The sequence below is a fragment of the Cucumis melo genome, chromosome 5 (assembly GCF_025177605.1).
Source record: "Cucumis melo cultivar AY chromosome 5, USDA_Cmelo_AY_1.0, whole genome shotgun sequence".
Lineage (NCBI taxonomy): Eukaryota > Viridiplantae > Streptophyta > Magnoliopsida > Cucurbitales > Cucurbitaceae > Cucumis > Cucumis melo.
The window spans coordinates 29,378,918-29,390,994 of NC_066861.1; the positions used below are offsets into that span (position 1 = coordinate 29,378,918).

Sequence of the window (12,077 nt, forward strand, 5' to 3'; positions counted from 1 at the left end):
ATATATATATATATATATATATTATATACATACACACACCTTAGTTTTTTAAATACCTCAATTTGTCTATTGTGTTTTAATAACAATTCTTAGAGTTATTTGATTACTTAGAAAGTACTTATCTAAAAACGTATAAAAAAAACCTAAAAACGTATCTAATTATTCTCTTAAATTTTTAAAATCAAAATTTCTTATTAGGTTCAATTTTATATTATCAATTTTAAGAACGATAACTAATAATTTTTAATTTGAAAACAATAAAAATTTAATTATTATTTTGTTATCAAAAGTGACGGTGACATAGACTAAATAAATAGACGGGAAAATTAAAGAAATAAATACTTTGACATAAAAAAGAGAAAAAGAAAAAATAAAATTGTTACCATCCAAAACTCAAAAACTTATTACTCTCACCAAACATCAAAAAACTAAAATTTGGCCATAACAACAGCCACTTATTGTTTAGGCCCTACCATGTAGGGTGTTAATAAGAGTGTTTTTTTTAACCGTACATTAGGTCGGTTATTACTTCTAAGACTAAATTAGGAGTAAATGCTTCGGAATTAATATGGTTTAAAAACTTTTCATATGTAAGAAAAAAAAAAGTAGGAGATCAACAATCCAACTATCATCATTTAGGTTAAAAATAATGGTAAGCAGATTGCTATTATTTTTAGCTTAATCCGTCAAAGTCGTCAAATTTGGATTCAATCAATACCCCAAAAATTAAGGATCAGCATTTAAACCACTAATCAATATCCATCGTATTAAAATTTAAACCAAGGTGAGCATCGACACCTGAAAAACTGATCTGAACGACAGAAATCAATCGAATCGACACTCGATGATCGTTTTTATTAAAAATACGGTCGATGGTGAGTTTAATTAAAACATTTTGAAAAACCAACCCAATCAACCTAAACTAATTTGAACTGATCCCCTAAACATCGTTGTTAGTTTTGTTTAGTATAAACCCACTAGGTCAATTTTCGATCCTGTTTTTTGTACAAAATCGGCCCCACCTGATCGATGATCACCCCTTACACTAATCCGAAGAATTGTGTTAAAAAAAACTCATGTTTCAATTCTAACTAAATAAAAAATAAAAAATATCATTAATTAACGATAAACTTAGCTCTACGGTAACTAACACTACCAAACTTAATCAAACTATATTATAACAAAGCATTTATTAGTAAAAGTAAACAACTATTTTTCTCAAATTTTGGTCTCAAAACTCAATCATCTTTCAATTTTAATCCACGCAGCCAATCTTCTTACTTAAGATTTATTACCAACTAATTAAAAGTTGAGAAAGAAAAGTAAATAAAAAGAGAATCAAAACTAAACAAATATTTTGGTCTAATCTTTGTATCCTACACCATAGAACTTAAATTATGAACTACAGAGAGGGAAAAAAAAAGGTTGACTTCCTTCATAATTTGCAAACGAATCCACTAAGATAAGAACTAATAATCTGATGATTGATATCTCAACAAAATTCATAAATACAGATTCAATTCAAATCGTTCTCAAAAACAGAGTCCGATTTTAATTTCTAATCAGTTTATATACATGTATCCGTCGAATGAAGTTCATCAACGATCTAATATCACACTAAAATTAGAAGAAGAAGAAGAAGAAGAAAAGTTCAAAGAGAAAATTAAACTAGTTTTCGCTTGCCTTCAATTTGTCTATTCTCTGCCGATCAAGAGAAATCTACTCCAAGCGAACGAATCACGGCGCTGTATTTTAACGGCCGGTGAGAAATTAATAAACCGTATACCTAACCCCTCCGATCTATTTCATACCTAATCAACATTCCGATTCACCTCCAATTCGTTCAGAATCGGAGTTCAATTTCCGATCGGAGGCTCTCGCGGACTAAAAGAACATTGATATTGTCGTATTCAGAGGGAAGAAAACAACAATCGATGGTGGATTTAGGCGATTTAATCAGGAATATCATGATCGTGCCAACAAAGAAGCATGGAGATGCAACGGCCGAGGATATAGAATCTGGTTTTCTGTTGCTTGATCATCCGGAAGCATCGCTTTCGAAAACTGGTTTTCCGGCGGTTTCTGAGGCAGAGTTGCGTCGACTGCGAAGAGTGTGCGACGGCGTATGCGAGGGACATTACGGTGGAGACCGGTGGACGGAGGAATTTGAGAAGGAGAGAAAAGAGGGGAAATGATAAGTTGAACGGAGTTTGAGGATATGGAGGCTGAAGAAATGGTGTATTTATAGAGAAGGGATATGGACCTGAAGTTTACGCTGTCGCCACTCGTATTTAATTTAATGCCTTTTTTTATTTTACTTAAAATAGTCCTCAGATTGTGATGTCAGCTTGTGGATAAAAAAATTGTTCACCAATTGACATTATTACCCTTCCATTTGGATTTCTTTTTATAAAAAGGAATTTCTTTCTTTCTTTTTTTAATTTTATTTTGTTGTGCTAAATTACAAAATTACTCATGAACTTAACATTCTTTTAAAAACTAAAAATAGAAAAATAAAAAAATATTTTCAAAATATTGGAAAATTTTAAATCCACCACTAATGGACATTGATAAAAATTTTATTGAAAATTCTAACAATTTAGTCACTAAGTTATTACTTTCGTGAAAAATAATGATGATTGATAGACAAACTTTTATTACTTTCATGAAAAGTAAAGAAAATTATTGATGGTAAAAGTTGAATGACTAAATTATTACCTTCGTAAAAATATAATACCAAAAGCCTTTTACCAGTTTTTTTTTTATTATAGTCTTTTCTCTTTTAAGCTTTCAAATTTAACATGACATTAGAGATCTATTACATACTAAACTTCAAAGCTAGTTCGTGAATAAAACATTAAAAAATCGTTTAGAGCAAGAAATGAATTTTTATCATCCTAAATTATTATAGTTACATTATAATAGTATATGGGTGAGGTGTAGATAATTTAAGTTTGAATTATAATTGGTGTGTAAATTATTTTAGTTTCACAAGTAAATTATTTTAATTAAAATAATAAAATTATAATAAATCGAGTATTTTAAAATATGAGCGGGAGACTCCAAATATATTTTTTTATACTATTAAATAGTTCTCCCCCCAATGTCCCTAAAAAAAGTTATCAAAATTCTAATTCTTTAAAAATGTGTAATGAGACAAACAAGAAGATAAATTCATATAGGGGTCATAAAGAATGGGAAGAACATCTAAAACCCCGTCCTACCCAACCCTACTGCCATATTTTTTTCAATAAAAATTCCTGGACGAAATGAATTAAAAATTTGGAAGAATATAAATCTAATTTTATTCTATTTTTAATAATAAAAAACGTGGAGGGAATTGAATAAAAAGAGGAGGGTTATTTTGGAGAAAACGAGTAGGAAAAAGTGTGGTAAAAAAGAAGAGAGAGAGAGAGAGAGAGGCAGAGGAAGGATGTAGGAAGGTAGCATGCATGGACAAAAGGTAGGGCCCATCTTAGAAGGTTTTCACTATCATCCGACGTGGCATTTGACCTTATTAATCAATCCCACGTGGACTTTCCTCCACTGTCGGCTTCCGAGTGCCGCCTTTTCTACCATATAATAATAATAATAATAATAATAATAATAATAATAATAATAATAATAAAATAGAAAAAGGAAAAGAAAAGGAAGGGTATGTCGTCGGTAAATAAAAACGACCCTTATCCCCTCGTTATCGGGTCGAATCAGCATGGGGTCACTAAAACAAAAGAGAGTGGTCAAAAACACAATTCCCTTTACACGTGCGCCCTTTGTTTAGTCACAGTTCGTGATGTTTTAATCGACCTCTAGGTGTGAATTATTTTTTTTATTTATTAAATCATATGAATATTTATATGGTTACAAACGGTAGAACAAAAGTTAAGTGATCATTACTTATTGATGTTTTAGAAATTGAACTAAAGTCTTAAGAAATAAATCAACTTTATTTTAAGTAAATTTGAATTTAAGAAAATTTCAAATTTTCAATTTTATTCTTGTTAAGTTTATCAAAGTATCTGATAAATTTTGTTTGGTGTCTAATAAATTTCTAGAATTTTTTATTATGTAATTAATACATTTTTTTTTTATTTATTCAACATGTTTTTTTAAAAGGAATCAATATATCTGCTCTAAGAAAATCGAACTTGAAGCAAATTGGACAAGTTGGAATTCCATTTGTGAACTAGATTAAAAGAACCTAGATGGTTATTCCAATGGATGGTGGAAATTATCTCCCATCTTAAAGCTGCAAAGGCAGGAGGTTGGATGATATGACAAACTAGTCAAAATTATTCACCAACATTTCTAATCTACCATCAAGTTTCAACATCAAAAAAATCTTGAACTCAGAAAAAAAAAATCCCAACTTTTCTTGGGCCCACCGAAGGAAGAATTATCACTTTAAATAATTGTAATATAATGATAAGATGGGAGTTTCAAGAAATCAAAGATGATTTCTCCAATGTGATGCTATCTAGTTTAATTATTCTCAGACATTTCAAGATTTCAACAACTATAACAAGGAAATTTTGTTTTTTATTTTTAGAAAGATGGATACTTTTGGGGGCAGGAGGTCTTTATGAGTAATTCTAGATTAAAATATTAAAAAATTTACTGTACAAATATCTTTTTAATTGAAATCGATCAAATGATATCAATAATTTTGATTCGAGAAGATATAATATCAGCATGTTTCTAAAATTAAGATAAACTTATATTAGATAATAATTTTTTTAATAAAAAACCCAACATGTAAACTAGTAGTAGAAACGAAAATTACTAAATTTAAGTTTTAGTGGAAGTGTAGAAATTAAAATGGAGTATTTAAAACTTTGCAATACACAACCAAAGTAATATAAAAATAATAATTAAAAATTTTAATTAAAAAAAAAAAAACAACTGTAGTTGAGGATTCTGGAAGAAACCAAAAGTCTTCAAATTCTAAATGCGAAATAAAAGGGTTTGTCCGTTATAAGCTTGGCGGCTAATGGATTAGGTTGGAGAATAATATAATTTGCATTTTTCTTCTCAACAAAGAGATTTATATTCTTTATGTTTTCGTCAATTATCAGCATACAAATCTTGAAATTAAGGGAGTTTCCTTTATAGTCATTATTTTTTTAAAAAAAAAAATAAACAAAACAAACTTTTAAATAATGAAGAAAAAACGTGCTGTAATATAAACTTTCTTTTTCCGTATATGAGTTTTGAAAATTAAAGGGAAATTAAATAGGTGGGGTACCTTTAGTTTCACAAAATAGTAGTTGAAAGAGAAAATCACAAGCTCTTGATTTCTGAAGCTCACTATGATTTCAGGTGGTAGTATTTGTCCAGCAGTTTTTCGGAGTACTCTCCGAATGTTAGGGCACAATTTGTGGGGATTATCTGTGAGAAAGGGACAAAGAAAATGAAATAAAAAGTTAAAAGCACACGAGTTGAACTAATTCTTGTTAGAATAGACCACTAAAATTAAAATACATTTATTGTTTAATGAGTTTTAAGGTTACTAAATAAGAATAATAATAAGAAAACAAGAATAAATATTTTGCCAACTTTTACATTCTCGGTAATTCTCCAATTGAACGGATGTTTTGTGTCAAAAGAAAATTACTTCTAATTTTTGCGCCATTCAAGAAATTGCCAAAATAGAAAATGGTGAAACAAGCAAGCAATTAGAGTAGTACGAGTATATGGAGGTTAGTCAAAGAAAATGTGAAGTACATACAATACAGAAAAATAAGCGTATAAAAAGAATCTTGTAAAACAATGGACAAATTACAAAAATACCATAAAGTATCATTTGAGTTACAACTACACCCTCAAACTTCTACTTTAAAAGTCGAGCCATCGAACTAAATATCAAATTTACAATAGTCGTAGAAATTAGACACTAGATAATAACAATTAAACTCTAAAACTTATATATAGTTGTTTTAAATGGGTTAAATCTATTAAACAATATATTAAAAGTTAAGAGAAAATTCAAATTTCTATAAACATAAAATTGAAACATCATAAACTGAAAAAACCTTTCTAATATATATATATATGAATATATATTTTAAATTCATCATAACTAAATCCATAAATACTTTGTAACAATTTTAAAACACTCTTGTCTATAGTTAAAATAATTTTCAAATCATCAATTCGAACATACATCATACATCGGTAGATAATGAACAACTGCCAATATCAAAGACATATGGATCTATTCACACCCATTCTAGTCAAACAAAAGATCATTTTCAAACCTATAGGGAGACAGAAAGAGAACGTGCTATAATAGCTTTTGTTATCTTGAATGATGTGGAATCATTAATGAAGTCTACCGCCAGCCCCACAATGTCACACAGACACTTATTATGATCTATCTTTTAGCAAATATAATGAATCATGAATCAGAGTACTAGAAAATTTCATATCAAGTAGCTTTCAACACACTTTTGAGTCTTTGACCGCAAAACAATTGAATAATTGATCGAGATTAGGTCCGAAGTAAATACCTCTTTGTGAATATGAACCTCCTCAGGAAAATTGAGTTTCTGATCCCTGAAAAAACAAAGAAGAAATAAATAGCATTTGATAATTATGGCTCAAGATATCAATCCCTAGATAACTTTTGCAAGTAGAATAGAAAATTTGGAAATTTGAAGTTCCAATTACATGGTTAACTTCATCTTCAACTCGGATTAATAACATACCAATCAGGTTGCATGAACAGTGCATATGTGGAGCGTTCAAGATTAAAAGCTTCCTTCCCTTTAGGTGCCTAACGAAAATTGGAAGATAAATCGTCAAAATTTATGCATATTAGTAAATAGCTTAGATGCTGGAAGAATTTGTGCCGTCAGTTTCTTAAGATGGTTAACATATTTTGTGAGTAGAAGAGTTGTATTCTTAGCAAAATTTTAACAACAAAAACAGATTATAGTTAAATAGTAATTAGTATGATATTCTTCTTCAAAAAGTTAGAAGTTCGATTCTTCATCTCTTCAATTTTTGTACTATTTTTTTTTAATTAGTTTTCAAAACTTGATTTGGTTTTTTAAAACATAAGTAGAAAGTATATAATAAAACAGAGAAACTTAAAAATGGAAGAAGTGTTTATAGGTTTTATTTTTTAAAAATCGAACTACATAAAAACATAACCATTAAGAATTAAAGAAAAAACTGAAAGAATATACGCCCCACACGGAACATTGTTTACAGAAAAGAAAGAACCAAAACGACTAAATACAAGAACCTTTTCTCCCTTTCAAAAGTTGAAGAAAGAATAATCAATATATAATTTCCCTAATAATAATAAACAAATAAACAAGTATCTTATGAAGTAAAAGGCCACCCATACTTCTAAACAATAAATGATCAGGAAGAAAGTACCCGAACACAATGTGGTGTTGCACATAGATATCCTCTGGATAGAATCTCTGTGGTTTCACCAATTTGATATGCTATTTCATTTTCTCCATAATAAACCTACATATAATAATGAGAAACATATTAAAATTATTAAATATGCAACTTCTAGTTTTGTGTTAATTATTTTCATTTTTAAGTGCCTTTGTTAAGCCACTTCAATGCACCTCAATCTATAGGCAACATGAGTTGATCGTTAGGTCAAAGGAAAATAAGCATTAACGTTGCCTGATTGATAAATACGTGAGTCAAAATTTCTATTCATATTAGTAATGACATGCCATCAATGATAGAGGACAATATTCTACTTTAACAATTTCGCCAGCCCTTGTCCTGATATAGAGGCCAGCAGCACTGTCAGGGCAAGGTATCTCCAGACCATCTCTTGTAAACGTTGCACAGGTCAGACCTGCAAATTAAATTGAAGCAGAAATTAGACATGCTCAAAGATGGAACCACAAACTTGAAGACCGAACCATTGTCGTCTCTCTTCTCTCCCAATGTGTGGTTTTACAACTTATTGAGGGTTTCTTTCTTTTCCATGACGTTTTTTTCCTTCTTTTTTTATGACATACATATAATGTACAACATACTCCCCACCAAAATGTATGGAAATATGCTGCAATATTATAGGTAACAAGATAATCTAGCCTTCCGAGAGGGCTAATCTTTCCAAAATTTTCGAAAGAAAATTCCACAAAAAATTTCAGCTCCCAACTCACTTCTTTTATTCATAAGTAAAAGCCCTAACAACTCAATATCTAATTTCTAATAGGTCCCTTCTCATGCTAATGATCCTAATAATCAGTTCTACCTGTTAGTGAACCATGATCTGTATGCCATCCACACCAAGAGGACAGTTTATCGCTATCTTCTGAACAAGTGCTGCAAGTCATAAGGTAAGAAATTTTTAAGCAACTTTACTCCATCCGAAACCCATGGTTACCACCATGTTACCAATATTTGGATGCAGTATTATTATCAATGAGTAACTCACAACACAAAAATAACATTGAAGGTATTTAACCTTTGCTGTGCTGGAAAATAATAAAGCAAGCGCCCTTTATGACACCGGGAGTTCAGAATTATCTTTTCAAGGGCTTCATCCTCATTCAGTTTCATCATTTTAGCAGCTGTCCAAAAACACATCAGACACTAGTGTAACTGCAAATATCATAACCAAATACAAATAGTAATCTTCTGCAGTGATTTCATTAATAGAAACAGGATATGAACTTTGTGAAAGGTGGTATGAACCTAAGACCTTGAGTCACGTCACATGGGTAGGGTCTAGTTAAAAGTAAATCTTAGATGGTCTTATACTCCGACAAAGTTGATAGAGTAAATAAGCTGATAAATTCCATAACTTCTGATTACTTAAGGCACTGATAAATTACTACAAGAAAGGTATTATAAACATCATGGTAGAAAGTTGGAAACTTCCATCAGATTACAGGGAATGAAATAAAATTATTGCTTAAGGCATTGATAATTCACTCAAAAAGAAAAATAAGATTACATGGAATGAAACTTCCATCTGAACTATCCATCCGGTTAATCATGAAGAAGCCTCTTAATTTTTAAGACCAATCAGTTAAAATAGGAAAAGAATAATGTCGTCAACTTTTATGGTAGAAAATTGAACAGTTCCTTGATTCAAGCTAAATTTTCAAGATGATAAATTATACCATACTGGTCGCAATGATATGCCAACATCAAACCAACATCGAGAATCAGCTTTCCCAGAGCTTTAAAGGCTGCAATTCAGTTATCAAACCTCAGCAATAAAAAAAAAAGTCCATTACATCTCATCATAGAATATTCAACTAATCAGGCTGACAAAATTTTAAAACAATCAAAAGTTTGACCCATATATTAAAATAGGAAAGGAAAAGCAGAAAAGAGAGAGAGAGATGATAGATTGAAATAATGATTAAAAATTCATTAGCTTTCTTAGTATGTTCCCAATGATGTCTGGATATGGATTTCATATTCTTCAAAACAAGTCTTTTTCAGTTGAAACTTACGTTTACAAACAAGTAGGTAAAACAAACAGGTCCAGGAAAAAGGGGAAAAAAATGAAATGAATGCGTTACTCATTACTCAAAGGTTTGTAAAGATGCAACAGAAAGGAACCAAAATGAGATAAATCAAAAGTTAAAAAGAAGTATCACACTTCATAAAACAAAGAGAGTATCTGAAAGTCATCTTTTATCTCCTGACTTATGTTCACAGCGACTGAGCGTACAAGAAATCAGAAACCAAGAAAATGATAATCTATTCTCAAATAGTACAGATTATATAAACTCCAGAAGTTCTAGATTATAAATCCAAGAGAAGAGCTTAGAGGAAAGGTCAAGCAACAAATGAAATGGATCCATATTACACAGCAACGTCTAGTGTATACCTAATTCAAGTTCTGGCAGATCTCTAGAAGGCCAAATATTTGAACCACAATATGATGGATACCTGAACATGTAGATGGTGAATGATAGTATCACAGTAATTATATAATCATATCTGTATCTAGACAATCATTTTTACCTAGGAGAAAAATAAAACTAAAACTAAAATGAAGGAACAGAAATTAACTCAAGGCAAGAAAGAGATGTAGAAAAACGCGCTGAACTAATAAAACTACTTCTACCTCTGAATTAAAGATGCATCTGTTGTTGGGGTATCCAATATGGGATTGGCATAGAATGAGCCCTTCAACAAATCTGCAAATTGAAACACATGTTAAAAGAGAGATTTCTTCGAATAGAAACTATCAACAATCACAAAATACAATCTCGCCAATGTTCTTCTTCTTTGGTCACGAGCATCTTCATTGCATAAATAAGATGTCAAGCGGATAAAACAGCATAAACAATGTACCAATCATATCATAAGCGTTCCAGAACCATAATTATTGTTTATTCCTTGTTTAAACAATTTATACATACAAATAAAACTGATATACCAGGCTTCCCAGATTCAAGTTTCTCTTTCCCATGACTCCATCCAAAATTATACCTGGACAAACATGAAGAGAAACAGAAGGTTACTGCAAATTAAGATAAACTGAGTGACAACAAATCCTCAAAACTCTCAGACACCATATCTTTTACATATCAATGTTCATCAGGTTAAAATTTAGGAATGCCACTTGAGCTTACATCATTTGAAATTCAAAAAATTCGTGGAGCCTTGATGACTTGATCTTATCAGTTATAATGACTCGTGGAGTTTGAGAAAGCCACTATAACCCAACCTTGGGTTCAACAAATTTAATTTTAGTTTGCATTCAATAGAAACGAGAACAAAATAGAACCTCGAGAAAAAAAAATTGTATATAAATACCACCTGCATAAGTTTTACAGAAAAATGGCCCAAAACTGGTGCCTTAAGTTTTGAAGATAAAAGACAAATATTTTGGATTCCTAAACAATAAAAGTAAAATAATTCAGTCCCTTCTAAAATATGAGAGGTTACGAAAAATTTGATATATTTAATAAAGGATTCACTAAATTCGCTCAAACTGGCATTTCACAAGTCCAGTGCCATCGAGTGGATTAAACTTCCAAATTACATCAAAGTGATTGATAAGCAACAAAAAACTAAATATTTTAGAGATAAGTGGCTTCAAAAGCATCATAAAAACTACCTAGTATGAGGATCTTCAAGCTCCTTCTTCACATCTTCTGGTAGCTTCGCCAATCTTAGAAAGCAGAAATTTCACCAGAAATAGCAAAAAGTATTAGCCAAAATTTTCTTAATCGATCAGAGATAGCTAGCAGGTCCGTTTACCAACTTATACCTCGATGAAAGACGTAGAAGATCCTTCCGCAACGAAGGAAATCCAGGGACCTGAGATTGCAAGGCCATCCGAAATGAAATTACGGAAGCATTCAAAGTGATAAGAACAAGAAACCGTGTATCAGTTACTTCTTAAAAACACATAACATGGAAGAATAAAGGGTTAAACAAAGATGAGTAAAATGATCGGTCAAAGAAAGTTGAAATACAGTTATCTGGATACTCTACGCCAGCAGTATCAAATTGAAGAAGAAGAAGGTCAACGACGGTAAAAGATACAGAAATAAACAAAAGATAACTGCGTAAGTATAACATACATCAGTAACTGATAGAATTCCCAGCCCCTTAGGTCCAAATCCTTCTTCAATCTTCATCGACAAATCAACATTCCGATCCTGAGTGCATCAAATTCCACCAAAACACAAAAACATTTGAAACATAACTAATTTGTATTTGTCATGCAAGATCATCATTACAAACAAACAACTCAAACAGCAAGCACTCTCTGACCACATTATGCCAGCAAAATGATTCAAGAAAATGGAATTCAGGGATTCAGTTTAGTTTCGTCGATTACCACTTGAGATTCACTTACTTGGAGCTCTGAGAACGATATGGTGACGGTTCTAATGGCCGGAGAATGGGAATGAAACGAGGAAGCCATTATTGTTGAGAGAATCCGGCGGGAAGATTGGTGAATTGGAGAACGATAGAGAAGAAAGAAGAGGCAGTACGAAATCAAATTTGGCAGGTCGTCGCCTTTTATATGGAAATGGAATGGAACCAATGAGGAGGGAACTCCATTAGTTCGTTCGTGTGATCATTCCAATTTTAAAATTTTAAAATAACATAGGAAA

At 31.0% G+C, this 12,077-nt stretch overlaps 1 protein-coding gene across 2 annotated transcripts; it reads right to left on the minus strand.

Moving 5' to 3' along the window:
* Positions 1 to 5,085: 5,085 nt before the first annotated feature.
* On the minus strand, positions 5,086 to 12,045 carry LOC103497625 (uncharacterized). Of its 2 annotated transcripts, none has more exons than XM_008459869.3 (15): positions 11,798 to 12,045; positions 11,538 to 11,615; positions 11,222 to 11,271; positions 11,069 to 11,122; positions 10,385 to 10,437; positions 10,070 to 10,142; positions 9,830 to 9,891; positions 9,111 to 9,179; positions 8,450 to 8,555; positions 8,237 to 8,307; positions 7,731 to 7,831; positions 7,387 to 7,482; positions 6,708 to 6,775; positions 6,510 to 6,555; positions 5,086 to 5,388 (listed from the first exon to the last, which is right to left on the minus strand). In XM_008459869.3, the coding sequence occupies exons 1-15, from the start codon at positions 11,882 to 11,884 to the stop codon at positions 5,308 to 5,310; spliced, it is 1,095 nt and encodes a 364-aa protein (XP_008458091.1). In that variant the 5' UTR covers positions 11,885 to 12,045; the 3' UTR covers positions 5,086 to 5,307. The 2 variants fall into 2 exon arrangements, with proteins under 2 accessions (XP_008458091.1, XP_008458099.1); XM_008459877.3 differs by having other exon boundaries at positions 11,816 to 12,044.
* Between the last annotated feature and the right edge of the window lie 32 nt (positions 12,046 to 12,077).

Coding starts and splice junctions, on each gene's coding strand:
- LOC103497625 (XM_008459869.3), bottom strand. CDS start 11,884: ATGGCTTCCTCGTTTCATTCCCATTCTCCGGCCATTAGAACCGTCACC. Junction 10,143..10,384: donor ACTTGAATCTGGGAAGCCTG/GTATATCAGTTT, acceptor TTCAATTTGCAG/ATTTGTTGAAGGGCTCATTC. Junction 8,556..9,110: donor ATATCATTGCGACCAGTATG/GTATAATTTATC, acceptor GTTTTTGGACAG/CTGCTAAAATGATGAAACTG.